This window comes from Otolemur garnettii, unplaced genomic scaffold, assembly GCF_000181295.1.
Source record: "Otolemur garnettii isolate 467f Iridium unplaced genomic scaffold, OtoGar3 scaffold00060, whole genome shotgun sequence".
In the NCBI taxonomy this organism is placed as follows: Eukaryota; Metazoa; Chordata; class Mammalia; order Primates; family Galagidae; genus Otolemur; species Otolemur garnettii.
The window spans coordinates 8,272,162-8,297,680 of record NW_003852455.1 but is presented as its reverse complement, the minus strand read 5'-3'; the positions used below and the strand labels follow the sequence as shown (position 1 = coordinate 8,297,680).

The 25,519-nt window shown below is 40.5% G+C and overlaps 1 protein-coding gene across 7 annotated transcripts in view; it reads left to right on the top strand.

Annotated features, from left to right (window-relative positions):
* LPP (LIM domain containing preferred translocation partner in lipoma) overlaps positions 1–25,519 on the top strand; it is a 686,984-nt gene that overhangs the window by 328,663 nt on the left and 332,802 nt on the right. For all 7 annotated transcript variants that reach the window (XM_023514821.1, XM_023514815.1, XM_023514819.1 and 4 more), the window contains one exon: positions 21,496–21,618. In XM_023514821.1, the coding sequence (XP_023370589.1) occupies positions 21,496–21,618 (123 nt within the window). The remainder of the gene's footprint in view (positions 1–21,495; positions 21,619–25,519) is intronic.

Sequence of the window (25,519 nt, the reverse complement as noted above, 5' to 3'; positions counted from 1 at the left end):
TTTTTTTTTTTTTTTTTAGTTCTTTGAACATTTTTGAGTTAATAGTTTTCAAGTCTTTGTCAAGAAGATGCACCATCAGTTATTTTTCAGGGACAGTTTCTATTGGGGTTCTTTTGCTCATCTTGGTTTGAATAGGCCATGCTATTCTGTTTCTTTACATGCCTTCTGATTTTTTTAAATTGTTGAAAAGTGTACATTTGAATCTATTGATATGGCAATTCTGGAAATCAGATCCTTTCTCTTCTTCAGGGTATGATGCTTTATGGGGATTTTATTAATTACTTTTTTGTTATTTGGATTATTGTGCCTGTCTTTATGCTGAGAATCAGTCTTGGTTGTGTACTTCAGGTGTGGGGTTTTTCCAGAGCCTTTTCATTTACCTGGGTGTGTCTGGCGACTTTAATTTAATTTCCTCCATATAAGTGATTGCTTTGAATCTTCTAGTCATCAATGTCTGTTTTTCAAAAATGAGAAAAAGGGAGAAAAATATGTCAGTTAAAAAAGTATGGGCCCTTTAAGTCCCCTGGACGTCACTTTCACTGCCTGTTTTTCTTCATGCCTGTGATTAGAATTAGCAATCAATGTTCAGTGCCGAGATCTTTGATATTTCTAAGACAATGTCCTTTTTTCCCACCCTTGCTCATGCAAGCAACGTGTAAGCTGTTCCAGAACATGTGTACAGCTGTCTGCCAAGGGACTAAGAGCTGGGGGCTGGGTGACTGCTACTGTGTTAGGAACTGAAATTAACCTAAATTAACCACAATTTGCTATCCAAGCGTTCCCTCCAGAACTTGGAAACTAATAGAGTCCAGATTTCCAAAATAGTTAACTCATAGAGATTCTGCCAGAGCAGTGGTTGTCTAGGTACAGACAGATTTCTGATGCTTTCTACTCTGCCATCTATCCAGAATCCCTTTCTCTACCTTTGATTTTCACTGAACAGAACTCTCTTGATTCATCTGCTGTGTACGCAGTGATTCATTTTCTCTCTTCTTTACTAGATCTTCTTTCTTTCTTTTTCCTTGTTTCTAAATTTAGGTGCCCACTCTAAGTTTCCCTTTGACCTTCAGTCTTCTCTCATTAGAAGTCACAACTCTAATGGAGTCAACTTTGATCTTTATTTATCCAGTAATTTGAAATGTTCATGACCCTTGGCACTGTTTCCTGCTTTGAAAACTATTAATATGTATTTTTTATGTATAGGATCTTTTCATAGGGAAAACTCTCTCTTCATATTCAATATATCCCAAACTCTACTCATCTTGCTCCAAATCTTGCATTCTGTTAGAGATGTCACTATATTTTCTAGTCTCTTTGGGATCATTGATGATGTATCTTGCTTTTTTCATATGTTCGTGACCAAAGTCTGATACTTTTTAGCTTACAAAGGACTTTCAGGTTTACCGTAGTCTTTTTATTTTTCTGTGCATTATCCTAGTTATTTCTTATGTCTTTTGCAATTGACTCATTGTCTGGATTCTATCTTTTTCACAATCCAGCTGCATATTCAGAACCAATTAATGTTAAAAAATGTTATTATCTTTCTATGATTTTTTAATGCCTGCTACATTGAATTTCTTCTCTTAGCTGATTTTTCAAAGTACTCCATGATGCACCTCACCTTATACAATACGCCTTATTTCCCACTGTGCTCCTTTTATAGTCTTTGCTATCTTGAGACTGATAGCCTCATTGTCAACTTGATGTACCAATTTAATTTTTCTTTTGTCTTTTTTGCTACCTGTGGCATCTACATCTCCCAATGGGTCAGTACTCCTTTGTATGTGTTTTTCTTTTTTGGAGACAGAGTCTCACTTTCTTGCCCCTGGTAGAGTTCTATGGCGTCATAGCTCACAGCATCCTCAAACTCTTTGAACTCAAGTGATCCGCTTTTCTCAGCCTCTCAAGTAGTACAGGTGCCCACCACAATGCTCAGCTATGCTTTTAGAGATGGGTTCTTGCTCTTGCTCAGGCTGGTCTTGAACCCGTGAGCTCAGGTGATCCACCAGCCTTGCCCTCCCGGAGTGCTGGGATTACATGTGTGAGCCACTGCACACAGCCAATCCTTCCTATTTTTAAAAGCCTGAGTTTCTGCTTTTTGTTTGAATACCTCTGAATCATCCTGATCTCTGTATCCTCTGCATCCTCACTATTTTAACTGAGTTGTGTGGTGACATGTGCCTGGAGTTTAATGTGAGGAGGCCCTGCTCTGTTTCTTATCACTATATTTCCCATCTTTACATGCAAAATGGGTATATTTAGAATAGTTTCTTAGAAGGCTATTTTGAGGATTAGTTAAGATAATAAGTGTTAAGTATCCAGCCATTTCACTTTCATAGTAAAAGGTACTATGAGCCAGTTAATGGCTAAATTAGTTAATACTGTTAGATTTTTCTGCCACCTGATATATGCCTCTTTGTGGGGTGATATAATTACTTTGTGCACATTAATCTTGCCACCAAACTGTATTTCATAAATCCAGAGTCATAAAATAACATGTGCACACCTAAAGAAATTATTTAAATCGCAAAGTCTAGTGCACCAGATTTGAAATGGTCCAAATCCATATGATCTTTCTTGTGGTGAGGAAACTGGAGGCCAAAGTTCTTCAGTGATCTGTTCAAGATGACGCAGTTATTGCAAAAGCTGGCACTAGCCACAGTTGGTGGTCTCCTGACTCCCAGGCCTATACTCTTTCCATTACCTTCGTGTTCATTTGCTTAAAGGATGATCACAACTCACAGCTGTTATTTCACTGTGAGAACAGAGAGCAGATACTTGGTTGATATTTTTGGACTGACTGATTGATTCTTTCTTTGACTTGGCAATAGGAATTCTTGGGGAGTACTTTGGAATACATACTGATTACTCTTGTGATGTTTTTGATGCCACTGTAAGCATGCACAGAGTTCAACATGTATGGCTTCTGTGCACTGACTCGGGGTGATCTGGAAAGGAAATGGGAGAGGAAGTTATATACATCTTGAGCAAATCAAGCTTTTCTATTTTTAGTCATTGCTACTGTTTGGAAAGTACAGACCCTCCTCATGGCAGTCTGGCATGTTTCCTTAGTGCCATTTCAAAAAGGGGAAAAAGTAAATATGGGAATTTTTTTGTAGTGAAAATGGTTACTGAGTGAAATCACAGAAGTTTCCCTTTTTTTCTCTTGATGAAACCTCAAACCCACTAGGCACAGATTCCTCAACCTCAACTATGCATGTCAAAGGCTCATGCACAGCAGGAGACCAGAGTCAGCAAAATCTAGTATTGCAAGATGTGCTCTGATGCTCCAGAGAAACAGGGGCCAGGAAAGAAAGGGGAGGACATGGTGATGCCCCTTCATATTCAGTGAACAGATTGGTCAGCTACCAGCGCATTGCCCTCTGGAGGAAACTAAACTAGGTAGATAGAGAGACAAGGAGCCCTTTGCTTAAGCAGTTCCTTCTGCCTGAAATTATCTCCTTGGTAAAAGTTTCCCAGAGTGTCTTATAGCTACTGCCTCAGTTCATATAAATGATTTACTTCTCTTTGGTAGTTATAATGGCATTTGGGGGTTTTCTAATGTAAGGCTATATCAGTAATCATTTAGCAGCAATAAAAAGCCTTACAATAGTAACCAAAAGGCTCTAAGATAGATTGCTAAGATGTGGTGGTGCTCGATCTATTACAAATGGCAGTGGCAGAATGGCTTGAAGTGAACTTCAGGGGTCCATTGAGTCAAACAAGGCCCTGGGTGTGGAGAAGGGAGCTGGAGTCAAAAGTAGTTTGGAAAGTAGGGTCTATGGGAACGAGAGGAGCCCAGGATGCTTTGCAGGGTGCTGAGTTTCTTCAGGGGAAATGTATTTGCTTCCCATCCCAGCATTTGCCAAATAGGAAAATCCCCTGAATAATCAGAACTCTTAGGCAAGTGTAAAGTGAACATTATTAGAGGAAATGTTGATAGCAATGAACAAATATTGCCCTTCTTAATGAGAGGGACTCTACAATCCCCAGACATAAATAGCTCTGCCTAGATGAAATTGTAGCAGTAGGGTGATAATGATGCAATGCTATAATTAATGCTAATTTGTAGATATTGCTGTGTTGTTGTCATTGTTTTTTAATTGAATATGTATTAAGCTCCAACAGGGTGCTATGAATAATGCCAACTTATAGTTGATTTATCAGAACACTCAGAAGACTTTATAAAGACTAATAAATAGAAACTCTCAGCACCCTTTCAAGGTGGTAAATATCTTTGCCATTTCTACAAATGAGTCGCAGTGAGGTAGATTGTGTTTGCTCTGTTTGCACTGTGGGGGAGAGCACGGAACCCGGGGATGAGAGGGGAGTATTTTCCTTGTTCCCCGGGAATTGGGTTAGAATACGTTAGTAAAGAATTCTCCTTAAATGTGTTCAGGGTTGTGGGATTTTAATTAAATTGTTCCAGTTATTGTTAGCGCTTGGGTTAGCAAAAGGCCATCAAATTCTAGGCCAGCAGATTTCAAATTCAGTGTAGAAAAGAACTGGGGAGGGCTGAAGGCTTTTTAAATGTGGATTACTAGGCTCTCCCCTCAAGGGTTTAGATTTGATAAATCTGGGAGGAGGCCTAAAATTGTCCCCTTTTAATGGACATATGCGGTAATTCTGTCCTCAAAGGAGGCTCAGTTTCCCTTTGGTACTGCAGTCTTTCCTTATTTTAGGATCTATCTCTGATCACCAAAATCTAGCTTTGACCATTATAGTCTAATTTTACCCTGAGACCAAAGCTTTTTGTTTAATAGCCATGGGGTCTCCTAGGACTCACCCAGTATAATCCTGTGATCCTCTCTTTTGCAGATTACACCACCACAAGCATTTACGGAGGACCTACTATATACACTTAGTGTTCTGATGGGTGTGTGATTGATTCCTAATGTTTTGTCTCACCTGGACGTCACATCCACCCTGCATAGTTAGGACTATGATTCCCAGATTCAGACGAGGAAGCTAAGAGTATGTCTTCCTCAAACATCACACCAGTTTTAATCCTTTCGATTTAAATCTAGAAAGGCCTAGATTTTACTTTAAGATTGAACAACAGATGGGAAGCTTTGCACTGGGAGAGTTTGAAGTCGGCAGCAGAGCCTCTAGACCTGGTTTGAATCGCTTGTATCATAAGAAAAAAGTTTACATTAGAATAGCAGAGAGATGGGAAGGAAAGTTGAAAGTGACTGATTCAGTTTTGCATCATTTCTTTGTTAGTTGTCTTATTATTTGTTTATTTTTGCAGTTTTTGGCCAGGTCTGGGTTTGAACCCACCACCTCCGGCATATGTGGCCGGTGCCCTACATGCCCTACTCCTTGGAGCCACAGGCGCCTCCCAGTTGTCTTATTTTTTAAATAAAGACTAGGACTGAACTATTGCTGAGTAAATAGTAGACATTTGATTATCACTTGACTCTGAATATTCTATGGAAAAGGAAACATTTCGCAGGAAAGCCTGAAATGAGGCATGAGCAGAATTCTAGAGTAGAGAAAGGACTTTTAAGTTGAGACAAGAATAGTGAGACTGGAGACAACATTATTTCTTGCTTCCTTTAGACTTTGTTCAGCCTCCACCTAGCACAGGAACATAGCAGTCTGTCACCACAGTCTGTTACACTGTACGCCAGGGGTCTCAGGCAAACAGTTATGGGCTCTACTTGAGGCACATTTGTTTGTTGTTCTGTGGAATCATATCTGTTCCCCAAGAAACTGAGATCGGTAGCTTTCTGATTTAGGTCTTCTACTCACTTTTTATCAATGGCAACTTTTTTTTTTTTTTATAAAAATAGGAATTCCTATTGGGAGTGTTGTTAATGAAAATTGTCTGTGCACTGCCGAAAATATATGTGATTCATACCATGTGTTTGTTCCCACATCAACACTAAGTCCCAAGATACAATTCCCCCTGCCCACTCTCTTCTTCGTCATGGGGACGGTGGTGTTTATCCTCTAGATAGCTGCATCTTGGAAGACAGCCACGCTCCTCATTTGCCTAGGTTTGCGCACCTGCGTGATCTGAGCACCTCTGACGCCAGGAGCCTGATTCTTACTCTGCTTTCACCTTAAAGATCACGTGCGTTTGCCACATGCATTGCACACTGCAGTGTTCCTCCGGTATTGTTATGCTCATGCGATAAATATCTTCAAAATTTCTTCTCCATCCCAGGTCTTCTCAATTCTCACTGTATCCAGGCAGCAGTCAGATTTCTCGGTTCTTTTTCCTTCCCCCCCGACATCTTGTGTTTCATATACTTACATGTATTCTGTCCTCTACGGTTATCTGTGGATAAACTAGCCTCTCTCATGTCATTGTAACCCTTTGGAGGGCAGAGAACCACCGATTTTTCCTGTCTCCCTTCCGTCCTTGCTTCTTTCCCTGTTCTTCATGTTAATGTGTCTTGAATATTTGATAAATGTTTGTGGAAGAGTAAATGAAATCTATCCTAAATGGGGAAGTAGGAGGCAAAAGTGAGTATTGGAGCTTGGCTTTCTAACTGCTGGGAGCAGTGGCTTGCGTCTGTAATCCTAGCACTCTGGGAGGCTGCGGAGGGTGGATTGCCTGAGCTCAGGAGTTCAAGACCAGCCTGAGCCAGAGCAAGACCCTGTTTCTACTAAAACTAGCCAGGCATTGTGGTAGGGGCCTATAGTCCCAGCTACTCAGAGGATAAGGCAAGAGGAACTCTTGAGCCCAAGATTTTGAGGTTGCTATGAGCTATGACACTATAATGCCATGACACTCTATCCAGTGCAACAGAGTGAGACTTAGTCTCAACAAACAAACAAACAAACAAATTAAAAAAAGCCTAACTGTTCACACAACCTAATTTTTGGTAACCTAATAGGTTTATATAATCTCAGTTTAATGATGGGAGGCAGGACCTTTTCTGCTATTAATGATGGGAGGCAGGACCTATTTTCTGCTTGATGTTACACAGTATGCAAGAACTTTAGAGCAAAATTTTGAGCCTAAGTTCCAATTCTTCCATTTGCTACCTGAGTGACCCTGAAAAGTTCTCACTGTTTTTCTTGGTTGACCCTTTGCATCGTCTTTTGTAAAGTAGGACTACTAATATGTATTAATCAGTAGGATTTCTGAGGGCACTCAGTAAAATAATGTGTATGAATGTGCCACTTGACACTTGTCTAAAGGATGGACACTTCTCCATCAATGATGGCAGTGTGGAGGGAGCCATTCTCTCCCTGCCCTGCCATGTTCCCATGGTAACTGAGTCCAGGCTGTGTGCAGTGGACAGGGAAGCTGGCTAGTGGGGAAGCTGGCTAGCAGTGCTGCTGGCTATAGGATATTTCTCAGAACTGACTTGGAACAGGAATTTCCACCAAGATAAAATGATAATCAGATTCGGGATGCTTGTTAGGGAGCTGATGCATTTTTATTACTAGAAAATTTGAGTCCTGGTATTTTAGATAATTCTCCTTATATATTAGCCTTTGAGATAAGTCATAACGTGCCTATTGCCTTCTCCCTCCTGCCTTCTCAGATGACTACCTTCTTTGTCCCTCCTCATTGATCTCGAATAATGTCACTGAATGTGCTTCCTCAATAAAGTGACCCTATTTTTGAGGTGCGTATGTTGGATTGGATTTTGTTAGTATCTGCTCTAGAGCTTCTGTAGTTTCAACTCTCAAAATTACACAGGGCCTAAGACAGAGAAATTTGGTTCCAGTAAATGGTAGGGAATAAAAAGAACAAGAAAAACAAAGAAAACTGTAAGCTCCTTAGATAGGTTGCATTTTGTAAATGTGTTAAGATGACATTTTTAAAATAGAAGAAAACATAGAAATTGTGCCCAAAGCCCTCATTTTGCTGGAGAGAAAATAGAGGCTTAGAAAAGGGCATTTGCCCAGGGTCACACTCCCGAATCATGACAGAAGCAGGACAGAATGCCCAGGCTGGTGGTTCTCTGTTCTCCATGCCCGCACGCCCACCTCCCTGTTCCCCACGGAGAATTCTGAGTTTGCGCTGAGTAGGTAGTAAGTGTCTCGGTTGACTTTTCTGTTTGTTTTTAAAGTCTTGTTGACTTTTCTGGGTTAACATTTCTACATGTTCAGTTACGTTCTGTCATTAGTGCACGTGTTAGTTTCTTAGGAGAAAACTACTCTACTCTCTTCCCACACGTGACAGCACGTTTTGAGTGGGAAGACCCGGACCAGGAAGCTTCCATTCAGGTCTCCATGCCCCACTGTTGTCACTTGGCTGACCGAGCAGTGGGACATGGTTTAATGTTTCTGGTCCTTTGTTTCCTTGTTGGCAGGAGCATGAGCTCTTACTAGATGCTAGCACAGGTTCTTCCCGTCTCTAGTGTTTCAGTGTTTGCAAATCTAAGTATCTTCATCCATTTTGACATCCCCCTTCCTGGAACTTCTGTAGTACTTGTCAACCACACCTCTGGGTCAATACAGTGTTCAGAACTGGCCTGATGGCCAGGTACAGTACTCACGCCTGTAATCCTAGCACTTGGAGAGACTGAAGCGGGTAGATATCCTGAGCTCAGGAATTCAAGACCAGCCTGAGCAAATATGAGACCCCATCTCTACTAAAATTAGAAAAATTAGCTGGGTGTTGTGGTGGGCTCCTGTAATCCCCACTAACTCAGGAGGCGGAGGCAGGAGGATCATATGAACCCAGAGGTTTGAGGTTGCTGTGAGTTATGATACCATGGAATTCTACTCAGGGTGACAGAGTGAGCTTCTGTCCCCAAAAGAAGAATTAAAAAAAGGTAGGGGAAATAAATGAAAAAAAAAAAAAAAAAAGAACAGGTTTGAGGAAGCAGTTTTCTCCTCCTGACTTTTGTCGATCTTCTCCCATCTGTGAAACAAGAACTCTTTGGATGGGGCCTGTGTTCCTGTTTTCTACAAAGGTTACTCCTCTGGAGATTGGAGTGATGATAACTTTCTTGTTTATTTCCTAGGTTTTAAGATTGGTTGAGAGAAGAGATATCCCTTTGCAGGAGATATTTTACGTTGCAAAGTGTTAAGGTCTTTGTCCTGTTTTAAAGCCTTCACTGAACTGTGATCCCTGACAAACTAAGCCACCTCTCTGGGGAGGAATTTTATTATCTTTACATGAGAATGTTGGAATAACTACTTAAATTCCTCTTGCAGTTCTCATATTTGATGAGCCTGAGTTCCCTTTTCTATGGTAATCATCTAGTCAATTATGTCTTGCACTTCCCTAACATCCTGATCAATGGTGCTTAGCAGATGGAATGGGAGGATTGGAACCATAGATGTTTAAAGGAGTTTCTAGCCCTCTATCCCTTCTGTAACAGATGCCTTTGCCCTATCGTCCTGGCTGCATGATGCAGCACATAGGACATGGGAATTAAAGACTTTTTCTTGGATTCCAATTTTGGTAACATTTTGAGAGGTCAAAAAGGATTGAGGGAAAAAAAATGTTTAAGAATGATGAGCCAAGGTGGCACCTGTAGCTCAGTGGGTAGGGCTCTGGCCACATACACCAAGGCTGGCAGGTTTGAACCCAGCCCGGGCCAGCTAAGCAACGACGACAGCTGCAACAGAAAAATAGCTGGGCAGGACGACACCTGCCTGTGGCTCAAAGGAGTAGGGCGCTGGCCTCATATGCCAGAGGTGGTGGGTTTAAACCCAGTCCTGGTCAAAAAAAAGAAAGAAAAATAGCCGAGTACTGTGGTGGGTGCCTGTAGTCCCAGGTACTTGGAAGCCTGAGAGAAGAGAATCACTTAAGCCCGAGAGTTTGAGATTGCTGTGAGCTGTGATGCCAGGACATTCTACCCAGGGCGACAGCTTGAGACACTGTCTCAAAAAAACAAAAACAAAAACAAAAAAAAAGAATTATGAGCTGGTGTATACAGTTGACATCAGATTTCTACATATTTGAACATGGAGGAGTGAGAGACAATGTCTTTTGAAATATATCAAGCCCCAACTCATTGGACCTGTGTTCCCACAATGCAAAATAAGAAAACTACATGAGATGTTAAAACAAGTTGATTCGCTAAATTACCTGGCGTGTTCTGTTTTCTACTGCACGCTGCAGTGGGACCAAAATGTTTAGTCATTCTATTTAATTCATAGTTTCAAAGAATTATGTGCATCCCATTCTTTTTGCTAAAATATGAAGTTTTCTTCATGGAAAAGGAAAGTGTTTTTTTCATCTAACTTTAAAAACCTCTGTCTGGTACTCGTATTCTATCATCTTAATTGTGTTAAGTAAAGAATGTGTCTGGCAGGTCTCTGATCTGGGTGATTTTATGCGTGTCTTATAGATAGTTCAAATGGAAATCTTTTCCTTTTTATGTGTATACACGTACTGTGCAGAAAGGGCCACTTGGTATAGCAATTGCTAAGCTGCCTACGGAGTGACTGGCAAAGTGACCATTGAGGACCCTTTTCTTCATTTATATCTTGCATACATAAGGTGCAGCAGTGGGTTTCAAACCACCTTTTCTAAAAGTTCTTCAGGGAAGATTCCTGGGGGAGATGAGGATGACCTAGGGGGTGGAACCCAAGGCTTCCTCTGCGGGCAAGCAAAGTGAAGCTACTCTGTTTCCATGTGTTTCTGTATGATGACGACCTATGCATGATGTCATTTTCACCAGGGAACTCTGCTGCTTAAATAGAATGGGTCAAATTTCTGTTTTATTGTCCGATAATTGTTATTGTGGCCATTCTTATGATTCTTATTTCCTTTGTGATGGCTAGATAATATATGTATTTTCCATAGTATTACATAATGTTTTCATGCCAATTGACCTTTATTTTAATAGTAAGAGGATACTTTAAGAATATGATACCAGTATCCCTTTTATTTTATAAGAAAATTTTTTTTCGATAAATAATTCAGTGAGCAGATCAATTTACGGAAAAGTGAAGGATTTTTATTGCTTTTTTTTTTTTCTTTTGGCTTTCTTATCTGAATAGAGCCATGAACAATGAGCCTAGTTGTGTGTACTCAAGTACAGACCTCTTTGACCATGCCCTTCCTTGACTTATAACTCACCAGGCTCAAACTCTGCCTTGTCTTAACTCTTGGGTTTGGTCCGTTTGCTGGTGGACAGTAAAGATTAGTGTCAGGCAAGTTGTGAAATGTCATTCTAGATATACACAATATCAGAGACGATAAAAGCAAAATAAAAGAGAATGTGGATGGCTCATATTCTCATTCTGCAGGGGTGAAAGTTGAGTTCAGAAAGGCAAAGTGACTGTTTGATGGTGTCACAGCCATACTTAGCTTCCTGCTGTCATCCCTGGGAATGAGTGGGTCTTGTGTTGGCTGGCTGAGTGAATATGATTATGTGAAACAGAGACCCCCATCGAGTGTCTCCAATGATGGTGTTTATCTTAGGGGTCTGTGCAGATGAGCTCTGGCATCAGAAAGCTCAGCGCCAGGACAGACCTGCGGCTAAACTCTTGCCATCTTTCTTCTTTCTCATTCTTTTATTTACCCTTCCCTTTTCCCCTGTTACTTTGCTTCTCCAGTGTTTGCAAGTCCATTGTTCCCACTGATGGGCTTCATATCTCTGTATGTGTTCAGATTATCCATAATTAACTGTGAATATTATCCTTTTGGTTGATCATGACCATGGCTCAGCCTTGTGGCATGCTACAAAGATTTTTGTTCAGATTTATCAGGGGAGGAGATTATTTGCCTTCCTCATCTTTTGGTCACAGACCCAAGGTTATGTTCACCAGCAGCCTGTGCCTCACTTTGGTTCTGTGGAAAGGGAGTTCCATGGTGCAAAGGATGGTTCTTCTGGCAACAAGGCAGTGGGCAGGAGATATGGGCTGGCCAAGCATTATCAACTTTGGGTGAACGAGTGTGTTAGGGATAAAATGATAGGGGATATGTAGGGAAAAAATTAAAGATTTATTAAACTCAGTGTTTAGGCTTTACCTTGACATATTTTGCTTCAAGTATACTAGATCCATGACAAAATTTTTCTTGTGTTGTTTGTGACAGTATTTCTTTTTTATTCAATGTCATCTTTCCCTTTGTCAAGCTAGTATTCCTCTTTGAATTGTGAGATTGTTTTCTTTAACATGAATGCTTCTGTATTCACTCTAAAGATGGCTTTGAGGAACTTTTCCCCACTGATCTTAACCTGGGGATTACATCGTGTTCTCTAATGAGATTTGCATTTTGGTCTGCTTTGGCACATTTGGAAAGTTGAATTATATTTCTTTCAGCCATTACATAATAAGCTTCTTAGGGGGCTTCTTTTGTTTTCGAATGTCTGTCTCCTCCACATGGATTTACAGGGTCTCAAAGAGCATTTTCAGGGTCTCAGAGAGCACTGGGTGTTTGATATCCTTAGGCAGAGGTACAAGTAATATTATCCAGTAGACTATAAGCATGTTGAGGTTGGGGATCATGTCTTCTTTAGAATTCATACTGCTTAGCACAAACTATTTCACAGGACGGCTGGAAGAAAAGCCATCCTCACAAATCAACAGTGAGCTTTTCCCTGTGAACACTGGTGTCATAGAGATTCAGACAAAGAAGAATCAGTTACCAAATCATAGGGTTATCAGAAAGTCTTCATGGAAGGGGTACATTTGATGAGATATTTATGTATAAGTATTTGGAAAGGTAAGCATTTCAACTATTGATGGAGAAGAAGATGTACATCCTGATATGTACTAAGGCATTATTTTTTGTTCTAACTTCCAACATTTTTCATCTCATTTAATACAATTACACTTCTATGAGATAAAGTAGATTATATTTGCTATCATTCTTACTAGTGAATTCTGCCTGTGTCAGCATTAGGAGAGTCAGTGTGATAAGCTGCTCAGACAGCACAGGAGATTCTGTTCTGCTGTCTCCATTTTTATTTTTATCTAAATCTGACTTACCCACTATTTGGATTGTCTGTTGTTATATTCATGACATCATTAACCACTGATATAACGTAAGTTGCTTTTAAGATGAAAAATTATAAATTCACTCCCTAAACACATGTACACCCACATACTTCTACACCCCTATACATACATTCTTCAATATTCCTTGTTTGAAATCCACTTGGAACCATTGTACTCAGACCAGCACCATCAGTATCACCTGACAACTTGTTAGACATGTTAAGTTTCAGCCTCACTCCAGACCTAGGGAATCAAAAACTCTGACAGGTAGAGCCTGAGAATCTTTGTTCTCACAAGCCCTCCAGGTGGCTCTATGCAATCTAATACAGGGGTCCTCAAACTTTTTAAACAGGTGACCAGTTCACTGTCCCTCAGACCGCTGAAGGGCTGGACTGTGGGCCCTGGGACAAGTTGGCTGCTAAGCAGGACAGATAGCACCGGCAAAAACACCCGGTGGGCCAGATAAATGTCCTCGGTGGGCTTCATGTGGCCCATGGGCCGTAGTTTGAGGACACCTGATCTAATACGTGAAAACCACTGATTGAGGACTATATTCTTCATATTTAATTCCCAACACTATTACACATGTAAAGATGCACAGAAGCCCCATCTATTGAAGCCTACTCACCCACCCCATAGCTTACTTTTACTTTTGATCAAAATACTTTTGAAAGGTACATACTCAATTGATTGTCATCCAAAGTATTTATTCTGAGACTATGGTCAAAGTAATAATTAAGTAGCTAACATTTATTGAGTACTAATTATGTGAACAGCACTCAACATGCATGAACTCATTTAATTCCTATAACAACTGTGTGAAGAACCCGGACTGTTCAGATAAATTGCTTAAGACCACAAAGTCAGCAAGTGGCAGACCCAGATATCAGATCCCTACAGACTGAGTCCAAAGTCATTACCACTGTTCTTTTTGTGGTAGGGATGCTTTGAAGGAATCATTTAATAAAAGTGATTAAACACAAACAAACAGGGATTCTATCCTCAGTTTCATTAAAGAAATGATAGATAAGTGATTTCATCTACATAAAAGTTCAGCAATCTGGTTTTATTTAATGATTAGGTTCAGATTAAACAAGTTTGGCAGGAATATTATATGTATGATGCCATGTCTGTTCCATTGCATCACATCAGGAAGCTTATGCTATCACTTTGGCCCATATTTGGTGATGCCAACTTTGACAGCTTGATTAAGGAAGTGTCTACCAAATTTATAGATATTTACATTTGTTGTTTATAAAATACATTTCTTGAATTCTTTTTTTTTTTTTTTTAATTGTTGGGGATTCATTGAGGCTACAAAGACCCAGGTTATAATGATTGCCTTTGTTAGGTAAAGTCCCTCTTAAAATGCCCCCTCCTCAAAATGTGTGCCACACACTGTGACCCCTCACCTCCCTCCCTTCTTCCCTTTCTCTGCTCTTCTCTTCTCTCATCCCCCTCCGTCCTTCCCTCTCTCTGCTTTTCCCTTCCCCACCCCCCACCATGTACTAGGTCATTAATGGTCCTGATATCAGAATTGAGTACATGGGATTCTTGATTCACTATTCTTGTGATGCTTTACTAAGAATAATGTGTTCCATTTCCATCCAGGTTAATACAAAAATGTAGTGTCTCCATTTTTTAATAGCTATATAGTATTCATATATATATATATATACATATATATATCTCACAGCTTATTCATCCATTCCTGGGTTGGTGGGCATTTAGGATGTTTCCGCATTTTTGCTATTGTAAATTGAGCTGCAATAAACAGTCTAGTGCAAGTGTCCTTATGGTAAAGGATTTTTTTTCTTCTGGGTAGATGCCCAGTAATGGGATTACAGGATCAAATGGGAGGTCCAGCTTGAGTTCTTTGAGGGTTCTCCATACTTCCTTCCAAGAAGGTTGCACTAGTTTTCAGTCCCATCAGCAGTGCAAACATGTTCCCTTTTCTCCATGCTGGAGTGGTCCAGCATCTGCAGTTTTGAGATTTTGTGATGTGGGCCATTCTCGTTGGAGTTAGATGATATCTCAGGGTGGTTTTGATTTGCATTTCTCTAATGATTAGGAATGATAAGTATTCATTCATATGTTTGTTAGCTATTTGTCTGTCTTCTTTAGAGAAGATTCTATTCATCTCACTTGCCCATGGATATATGGGATTGTTGGCTTTTTTCATGTGGATTAATTGGAGCTCTCTGTAAATCCTAGTTACTAAACTTTTGTCTGATTCAAAGTATGCAAATATCCTTTCCCATTATGTAGGCTGTCTGTTTGCTTTGGTTGTTGTCTCCTTAGCTGTACAGAAGCTTTTGAGTTTAACTAAGTCCCATTTGTTTATTTTTGTTGTTGTTGTTGCAATTGCCATGGCAGTCTTCTTCATAAAGTGTTTCCCCAGGCCAATATTTCCCAGTGTTTTTCCTATGATTTTTTCGAGGATTTTTATCATTTCCCGCCTTAAATTTAGATCTTTTATCAATCTCGAATTAATTTTTGTGAGTGGGGAAAGGTGTGGGTCCAGTTTCAGTCTTTTACATATGAATATCCAGTTTTCCCAGCACCATTTCACTTTATGAATTCTGTTATCACTATCTTTTTTTCCCACTGATACTGGAAATAAAATACTAATCAATTTTACTGATCATGATAGCAAAAGAATTGGAATTTATGTTGTGTTATTAAACTGAAATTATATTATTGAAAAGAAAATTAAATGTGAAGATTATGTACTCTTTTGTGTTATTAGCCTTCTAAGTTTCCCTAAGTTAAGATAGTTTTATATTTCTAAGTCATCAGGGAAAGCTTTATTTTTTTCTAGTTAATTACAACCTTGGATGGGGTCTGGGAGCCCCTGTGGTGTTCCACATGGGGCCCACTATAAGGAATTTCTCTAGCTTTGTGAAGTATAACTTAAAAATCACTTAGTACATTTAAGAAAGTTATCTCTGAGGATTATTTGGTTCCTTTCTCAGGTCTGTTATTGAGCAGTGACACACAAATCTTGACTTTTCATATTATTCTGTGATGTGTCAGTATGATTGTTGGGCCACCTTGAGGACTATGAAAGTGGTTGATGATTAGGTCAGTGTCTCTAATTCTAGAATATAAGCTCCCCAGGGAAGAGACTGGTTCTTAATAAACTAGACTATTTCCCTTGATCTTTTGTTTCCCTTGAGAGCCTTTAGAAGACTTCCTTTTTTAGCAATATTGATTTGGTTGTTAGGTTTCTGATTTGGGGACTTCCAGTTATCTTTGCTCCCGTACCTCAAAACTAAAATGATTACTGAACAAGTAAATTGTTATTATGCTAGGCAAGATCTATTTATTTTCATTCATCAATAATGAATGTTCTCACCATTTTTCACAATCATGAAGGCCATAATCAGTTCAGCTAGGATCATCTATGGATGATACCACCATTGGTTGAAAGGTTCTTGACGGTACTAATAGCATCTTAAAATTACCTTCTCATAGATTTTGGGGTGCTTAAAAAAGAAGAGGACATTTTTGCAATGGAGAAATTTGGTAGACACTCCCTTAATCAAGCTGTCAAAGTTGGCATCATCAAATATGGACCAAAGTGATATCATAAGCTTCCTGATGTGATGCAATGGGATAGACCTGGCATCATACATATAATAATCTTGCCAAACTTGTTTAATCTGAACCTAATCATTAAATAAAACCAGATTGCTGAACTTTTATAAGACACCTGGCCTGAATTCTTTCAAAAGTCAGCTTCATGACAAACAAAAATAGGCTAGATGCCCATTTATAAAATAAAATAGACTAAAAAGGCTTGCTGTTTTAATGTGTGATATCTGATTTGATTTTAGATAGAAATTAACAGCAATAGATAAAAAGACATTGCTGGGAACCCTGGTAAAATTTGAGCACATGTGCATATTAGATAATACTGCACCCATGTTAAATTTCTTGGATGTGATAATGTTATTGAAAAAATTAGGAGTTCTCAGGAGATGCAAGCTGAGATGCATATTGGGGTTCTGTACCATCTTACAAATGGTTTAACTGTGACAGCAAATGGAATGTATATAAATAGAGGGCCAGTGTGGTGACATACTGGCCATTGGTAAATCTGCATAAAGAATGCGTGAATGGGGTTGATTTGACCACTTGTACAACTTTTCTGTGTGTTTAAATTTCTTTTAAAATAAACATTTGGCTATAAAAAAGAAAAATTTAAGTAGAAACGAATGTCCTTTCACCCTCCTTACTGGTAGTCCTTGTCTGTCATCTGTAGTTAGTGGCTCAGTGATATTTGGGGTAAAATATTACCCATGAAAAGTTAGGCTCTTACCACTGGCCTGACTTTATTTCATTCGCATGCTGTGCGTCTTGCTTCCAGGCTCTTGTTCCATGTACGTATAGTAGGAGAGTCATCAGCCCCTAATTCTACTGGCAGCACTGAGAATTATGATTTCACAAGGCATAATAAACCCCAAGTATGGTTTTGTTAGCTTTGATCACATATATGTTTGCAGAATGAATAGAAACATGTATCTTATAGAAAATAACATCGTATGACCGGCATATTCCTGGGGGTGTTGTTAGTAAAAAGGACGCGGTCATCCAACACTTTTCGTGCCCTACCTCCCACCCTTTTTTTCTGCCTCCATACACCAGCCCTTGCTACAGTGACCAGCTGTGCACAGGCATGGCCTGCTAACAGCTGACCTAGTGGTACTGCCTTCCACTCATTTCCTGTCCTGGGCATTCTCTGTCACCATCCTGCTTCTTGGGATAAATGTAAGGGAGGATGAACCCCCAAAGGCAAGCCTAAACCACTAGAAACTAGAGCCAGAGTATAAATATCTGTCCTCCCATCCCTGAGGTGCAACCATCCGAGGCACACTTTCCAAGACTCCTCAGAGGACTCCCAGGAGGATGGAGCCCTAGTTTCCCTCCTTGCTGACCAGCTCAGTCTAACACTTTTGAGCTGTCCTACCTTCCTTCTCTGCTTAACTCTTCCCTGTCCCTTGGTGCTGTTTCTTCAGATTCATTCCCAAAATAAATGGCCTACATGCAAATGTCTGTCCTGGCCATTGTTGGCACCCTCCTCACCCCCAGAACCTAGACTGAGGCAATGGAGTCTTTCTAGTATGGCTGAAGAGTGCGGGGGTTGTTATTTTTACAATAACCACTTCACAGATGTTCCTGTGGCGTCTGGAAAAGCAGTAGGCAAGGAGTGGGGAGAAGGTCTTCTGGTTGTTTGGCCTTGGGCAGCTCATTTAACCGTCAGGTTTAACTGGCAATGCTATGAGGATAGCGAAGACTTGTTGGTAAGTCTGCAGGGTCCTGCTAGCTGGGTAGAGGACTGCTGTTCCTGGTATCTAGTAGAAGGTGCTGGGAATAGCAAGGTAGCCCTTAAACTTGTAGGTACAAAGAGAGTGGCTGAGAGTTCCAAGGGAAGGACTGGTGGTGGGACTTGGAGTGAGACTTAGTTATTTGACCTGAGACATAAGAGGGAGACTTGAGAGTGATGAAGAGACCCATTCTAAGTCATAATGGATTGACATGCAGGAGCACAACTGTTAGAATATTTCCATGCCTCCCCCCACCTCCTGTCACCCAGTTGTCTGGTTTTTATGCAAAGTTCCACAGTGTTAGGCTGGAACTTGTTAATAAATTACATCAATCTAATTGGAGAAACTGAAAATGGGGAGCAGTGCCAGCTTGGAGGGGAGGGAGAATAGGAAGGTGGGAAACCAACTGAAACCTTTACAAGCACAGGCTGGTTGTTCACCACAAGGACTTGTTTCCTTGCACGGCTCAGGGTAGGACTTTGTGTCTCGGGGTTAGCGATTGTAATGACTTAGGGCCTAGGCAGTGATACATATTCTGCCACAATAAAGCCCAGATGTTGAAGAGCTGCTTAAATCTTTTCTTTTTGCCGATACCCCAAGGGAACGCTTAATGAATGATGCTTCCCTTAAGAAGAAGAATAATTAACAATAGCTATATTATTCATATTAATTTATAGTTACTGGTTGCTATAATTAATGCTATTTATGAAAATCATCATAATTAATATCATTTTACAATTCACAAAGTATTTTCCCATCCATTTTCTTATCTGAGTCTTGTAACATCCCTCTGGCTTAGTTGGGGCAGATGATGTTCTCTTCATTTTATAGGAGAGGAAACTATGGCCCAGGGGAAAAATAATTAATCAGACTTCTCTATTTGCCAATAGAGAATGCGGTCTGTGAGTATGCAGAAGTATATAATACTCATGAAATTTCTGTTTATTATGATATTTTATATCTTCACACATGAGAAGCAAGTTCCCTTGATTCCCCATTGCCTTCCATAATTAGAATGCCCTGCCTTTCCTTGTTGTGACCCACTACATGAATTTTACATGTTAAAGAAATCTTTTTCTTAGTAATGCCCATTGAGATAAAGATGAGATATCTGATAGAGACACATCTTGGGTAAAAGACCTAGTGGCCTTAGAGAGCTTAATCAGATTGGAAATTCGGACACTGAGAGGAGAGAATCTCCCTGTCTTCTCATTGTTTTTCTATTTTTAGTTCTATTTTAGCATAAAATAGAATGGGCAGGTCATTTAACCATCAGGTTTAAATGGCAGGGGTATGATGATAGGGAAATCTCTCAGTTTCACAGTCTAGGCCATATAGCCTGACACGTATGTACACACGTGTGCACACATATGCACCTTGAGCCTTTTAAAACCCCACATCCCAGAGCATCCACTCCTTCCTGTTGTACATCGAGCTGCTTTGACCCAAAATATGTTGAAAAGAAAAGGTTCCTGGCTGAATCAATGCCAGAGTCTGTCATTATTCATTGATGTATTTACTCAAAAATATTTATGGAACACTTACATGGTCAGGCTGCAAACAGGTTTCTAGGGAAACAGGAACAAACCAGACAAAGTTCTTGCTCTCATGAAGCCTCTACGTTCTAGGGAGAGACAGGTAACGATTAGACAAATACACATAAAAGGTACTGTTAGATGGCAGTGGATATTATTAGAAAAATAAATAAAATCACGATGAGGGGATGGGGTAACCAGAAGGGTCACAACAGTATATCCAGGATGAGAAAATCATGAGGCTGCTTTATGTGATATGAACCGTGAAATCCATATTTAAGGTGAGCTCACAAACAAGGAAGCCGAGTGTCTTTGCATGGTAGGTGACAATCTAGGTGTCGCTCCAAGGGCCTGGACCACAGCAGCATAAGCAGGTGACGCTGTCAACGTGCCTGGGGTAGATCAGGACCAGGAGTGAACTCACACTGGCTAAATTCATAGGAAATTAACCAACACAATACAACAGAGCCAGCAAGTTGGCTCTTTTTGCACAAAAAGACATTTCAAATAAGCTCTAGGACTCAGAGAAGGTGGCAAGTGAACAAGTTACTAGGGCAAAAGAAGCTCTGAGCTTAACAGGTAACGCCATTGTGCATTTTGCATGTACCACATGGTCACTAGAAGGCCAATTTACTCCAGTAGCTGTGAAAGTTAATGCTAGTCTATCAGGGCACTCTATTTTGTTGTGTTGTTGCTGTTACTGAAGATATTCTAGTCTCCTGGCTAATGCTTTATCTAAACTCATGCAGACACTAGATACTATCTTGGCATTTAACCTCCTAAGACAAGTCCCGCCAAGTTGATGAGATTATAGTAACTGTCCACTATTTCATTCCTGTTGAGTCTTGCTGAAGATGTACTTTGGTCTCTTGATGGGGCCTTCAGAGACACTCACATCACACATACATGATCATTATTGCATTGTCACTGTAATACTTTATTTTCACTTCACTCTGCCTCTAAATCCTAGGGCCACCTCCCTTTATATTTCCTTGCCTTGAACTCTTAAGAATTTTGCTTATTTTTTCCCAAACCTGTTCATAATGTCCTGGACCTGTGGCAATGTTATTGCCCTGTCCGCCACTCTTAACTGATTCTGAGTGTAGGGTAACAGCCACTGACGTGTGGAGTCCATAGGTCCAGACTTCATCAGCGCTCACTGCCATGGCCCCTTGCTCCCTTGGCAGCCCTTGGCCAGAACTCTGATGTTTGAATGTTTTAGGAGCTTCACATGGGTGTTATCACATACACACACACACACACACACACACACCCCTAATAATACCCACTGACTCTCAAACTCCCTAGCACTCATCACTCATGTCTTTAGCCGCTGATTCCTCTTTCTGGACTATCAGTCTCTCTTTCTTGCCCCTTGCAGCTCCAATAAAATCTCATAATCCTCACAATGGTTTGTGAATGCAGAGAGCCTGTGAGATCTCTTCAGTTGCTTTTATCTCTTAAGTGCAGGGCTGGAGACATTTATTTCCTTTTCCTGGTGTTCTCATCTAAAGAAAGAAAAATCCTTCTAAATAAATGCATCCTCAGGAAAGGCACCTTATAGTATTTTTCAGTTTCCTTATCTGTCACAAAGAGGTAATTTTGCCCCCGTCTACTTCGCTGAGACTTTATAAAAGCTAAAAAATAAATGAGGTGCAGAAAAATTAAGACAAAGCCCTCAGATAACCTGAGGAATTTGAACTTGAACTGCTATTAGTGGGAATTTCCTTTTCTTAGCATGGATGTGTTGCTTCCTGCAGGGAAATCCTGGAGGTAAGACCCTGGAGGAAAGACGTTCCAGCCTGGATGCAGAGATCGATTCCCTGACCAGTATTTTGGCTGATCTTGAGTGCAGCTCCCCGTACAAGCCTCGGCCTCCACAGGTTAGTACTGTTCATAAATGTCTCTCCGCAAGGAGCACCATGAATATTCCACTCTTCTCTGAAAGAACAAGCTCCACCTTCTAGCCCTGACATTCTTTGTCTGAGCCAATGGTCTAAGTTATCTTTTTATTTAATATCCGCACATGTTAGTTAACTGCCAGAAAATTCCTAAAGTGACTTTGAGTACTTTCCTTGAAAATCACACAGTGTTATATAAAGTATAAACAAGTAACTCTCTTGTCATTCTGGTCCTCTGGTCCTTTTCTAGCTTTGCCTATAGGGATATTTTGTTACGTTTTGTGATGCTCTACACAAGTATGACTTAGCTTGGGTATGGGATGCTAAGGTTAGGGACTGTCTTTCGTAATGAATTACTTATGTTAGATATCGAGGTGGTTTCCTTTTTTGTTGTTGTTATAAGCAATGCTACAAAGAACTTACTTGTATGTATTTTCTTTGGAGCTATTTCCCATCACCGGACTCCCAAGAGTAGGATTCCTGCAATAAGACCACTTTATTTACTTTTCTTTCCAAGGATTCTGAATAGCTTATATTGGCACCAATTAGAATATATCAGTTTCCCCTCAAATTTACTAGAATAAGTAGTAGCAATTAATCTGTGGGGTTTTTGTTTTTGTTTTGTTTTATTGAGACAGAGTGTCACTCACTCTGTTGCCCTGGGTAGAGTGCTGTGCATCATAGCTCACAGAAACCTCAAACTCTTCGGCTTAAGTGATTTTCTTGTCTCAGCCTGCCAAGCAGCTGGGACTACAGGTGCCCATCATAATCCCTGGCTAGTTTTTCTATTTTTAATAGAGATGGGGGTCTTGCTCTTGCTGAGGCTGGTCTCAAATTCCTAAGCTCAAGCAATCCACCTGCCTCTGCCTCCCAGAGTGCAAGGATTATAAGTGTGAGTAATCTGTATCTTTTAAGTGCAAATGGTGCCTTGATATTTAGCTGGCCTTTTTCACTGCCTTTGGGGATTGGCTATTTTTCTCTGTTTTTGTTCATCATCTGCATTTTAGAAGCTGATCCTCCACTGCTAGTGATCCTTCCCTATCTTTGAAGTCGTGACAGGGTCATGGTAAATCTATTTCAGGGCCTCCTCACAAGACAGCCGTCAGAACTCTAGATGCAAACTCTAGACAGGTCTTATTGTCATTGTGGTTTGATACTTGCACAACGGTTGCTTGACTAGGTGACAGTGTGCACAGCACTCTGAGTCCCTTTCCGATTCTTGAACGGCAGCAGCTTTATTAACAATGGTTTCTTGCACGAATTACAAACCAGTCCCTTTCTGTGCTGCCAGTCATTTCAGCCTAGCTGCACATGAGTTTGCAGTCCTTCCCTCCTTAGATATACTTTTCTGAACATCTAGTGGGGCTGCCAGCTATATGGGGTAGCACAAGGCAAATCGTGCTAGAGCTCGGCTGCTCCTTACCTGTCTACGCTCCTGGCTGTACCAGCTCTGTCTGCAGCGAAAATGCACTTCCCTTCTGTAAATATGTGCTAAGCTGCTAGAATACAGCAGGCACTGTGGTCCTTCCAGAGAACTGATGGGGACAGGAACGCGGATGGTTAAAAGAAAGAGAATGAGGACCCAGTTGTCATCTTCTTATAGCCCATTATGTCATAGAAGTTAAACTACAGCCTATATTGCAGAAGTACAAGGAAGAGAGTGATACACTCTTTCAAGGTTAAAGGTTGCAGAATCTAAGAATCTAAGAATTCCTTTTTTTTTTTTTTGAGATAGAGTCCTACTGTGTCACCCTTGGTAGAGTGCTGTGGCATCCCAGTTCACGGCATCCTCCAACTCTTGGGCTTAAGTGATTCTCTTGCCTCAGCCTCCCAAGTAGCTGGGACTACAAGTGCCCACCACAAGGCCCAGCTAATTTTTTGTTATAGCTGTCACTGTTGTTTAGCAGACCCAGGCCAGGTTCGAATCCATCCGCCAGCCCTGGTGTATGTGGCCAGCTCCCTAACCGCTGAACTATGGGCGCTGAGCCAGAATCTAAGAATTCTTATCAGGAAACTTAGTTTGTTCAGCTGGACAGATGCGTGAGACAGTGTGTTGGGACACAAGATGGGTAAACAGCCAGAGCCACAGGGCAGCAAGTGCGAGGCTGCATTTAGGGAACTGCAAGCACCTTGGTGGCTTCAGATGACGCTGCTGAATGCGTAAAGTGGACTATGAGTCTGAAGGTTTCCTACTGACAGCCTGTGGACACGCTTGAATGTCAGATCAAGATGCCGGCCTGTCTTTTGTAGAGTGTGGGATTATTGGAAGGTACTCACTCAAGGCAAAGCTAAAATTTATTATGACAAAGGAACACAGGAAACAAAATCAACTCTAGAAAGAGGCGGGAGAATGGGCCCAGGTGAGAGAAATAGTCTCCAGCAAGCCTTGCTTACTTCAGAGTTTCTGGCCATTGTTGAGCAATTTTTCAATTTGAATCAAATATGTGAAGCCTAGTTTCTTGGGACAGCTAGGCCACTGACTTGCCACTGGAATTGGCTGTATTATGCCCAATGAACATATGAGTTCCTCTCTTCTCCCTCTCCCTCTCCTCTGCCAAGCCTAGTTTCTGAGGACAGCTAGGCTACTGACTTGCCACTAGACTTAGCTGTATTATGCCCATTGCAAATATAAGGTCCTCTCCTCTCCTTTCCTCTCCTCTCCCCTCCCCTCCTCTCCCCTTCTTTCTTCCTCTCCTCTCCTCCCCTCCACTCCCCTCCCCTTCCAAAATTTTTTCTTTCCTAAATTTTTATAACCTAATACTATTTATTGAAGAGATTATGTATTGAGGCTTTTTCTTAAAATAGTCTTTATTCTTTAAGACTGTGTCTATCTGTGCCTCCCACAAACCACTGCATTTTAATAGAGTTATTCAGTAGCTCCGTTTTGTTTGAACATCATCCGAGCACACACATTCACAGTTATCAGCCAGGGCAGAGCTGATCATGAAGCACTTTCACATATATTTTCACTTGGTTGAGTTAAAGGTATCTCAATTCTGAGATATATACATGGTGTGGTTATTTCATGGATGAGGAAACCGAGACTCATCAAGAAGAGAAGAGAGTTATTTTGGGCTGTCTGACTACTGTGTGAGTACAAGTGGATGCTGGAGTTAGGGCGGGGCCTGATTTTAATTTCTAAAACCTGACTGAGGCTGTTAGGTTTTGTTTGTTTTGTTTTTATGTTTTTCCCATTGATATAAACTATGCAGTCAGTCACGTGAGTGATAGTGTCCTTTGAGTATTTCTTTCCTATGAATAGAAAAACATTTAGAAGGTTAAAAAAACAATGACAATGATCCCTAAGTAGAATAAGTTCATTATTAGGATAAAGTCTGCTTTCAATGTGCCTGCTCCATTCAGAAATTAAAGGATGGCCCATTCTAATTCTTTTTCATTATTCTAATTTAGGAAAGCAAGAGTTAATTGGGAAATACAGCTCATCCTTCTGAATTATCTTCACTCTGGTGGAACTGAATTAGATGTGGTAGTATTTGTTGGTTAACATAATTATATGCTGTGAGAACAATAATCACATACTTAAATTATTAAATATATGTGCCAAGAGAAGATGTCTACAGTAGTCTGTGTCATATTGTAATTAAAAGGTACTTCAAGAGTCCTAGAAATGTGGACTGTTAATGCCCAACTTTGATGTTTCCCTTTTTTATCCAAAGCAAATTTCAGAATCTACTGAGTCATCTGAATACTTAAAGTAGGCTAGTAGGTCTGTGATTTCTCATAATCAGGCCTGCATTGTTGATTCAACGTATCCCTTAATCACTTCTGTAGGCTGCTGTGACTCACGGGTCTCAGGTAAACGACATGTATGTGGAATGCTGTACAGTAAGAGGTCCCAGGGAACTCTGTTCACCTAACAACC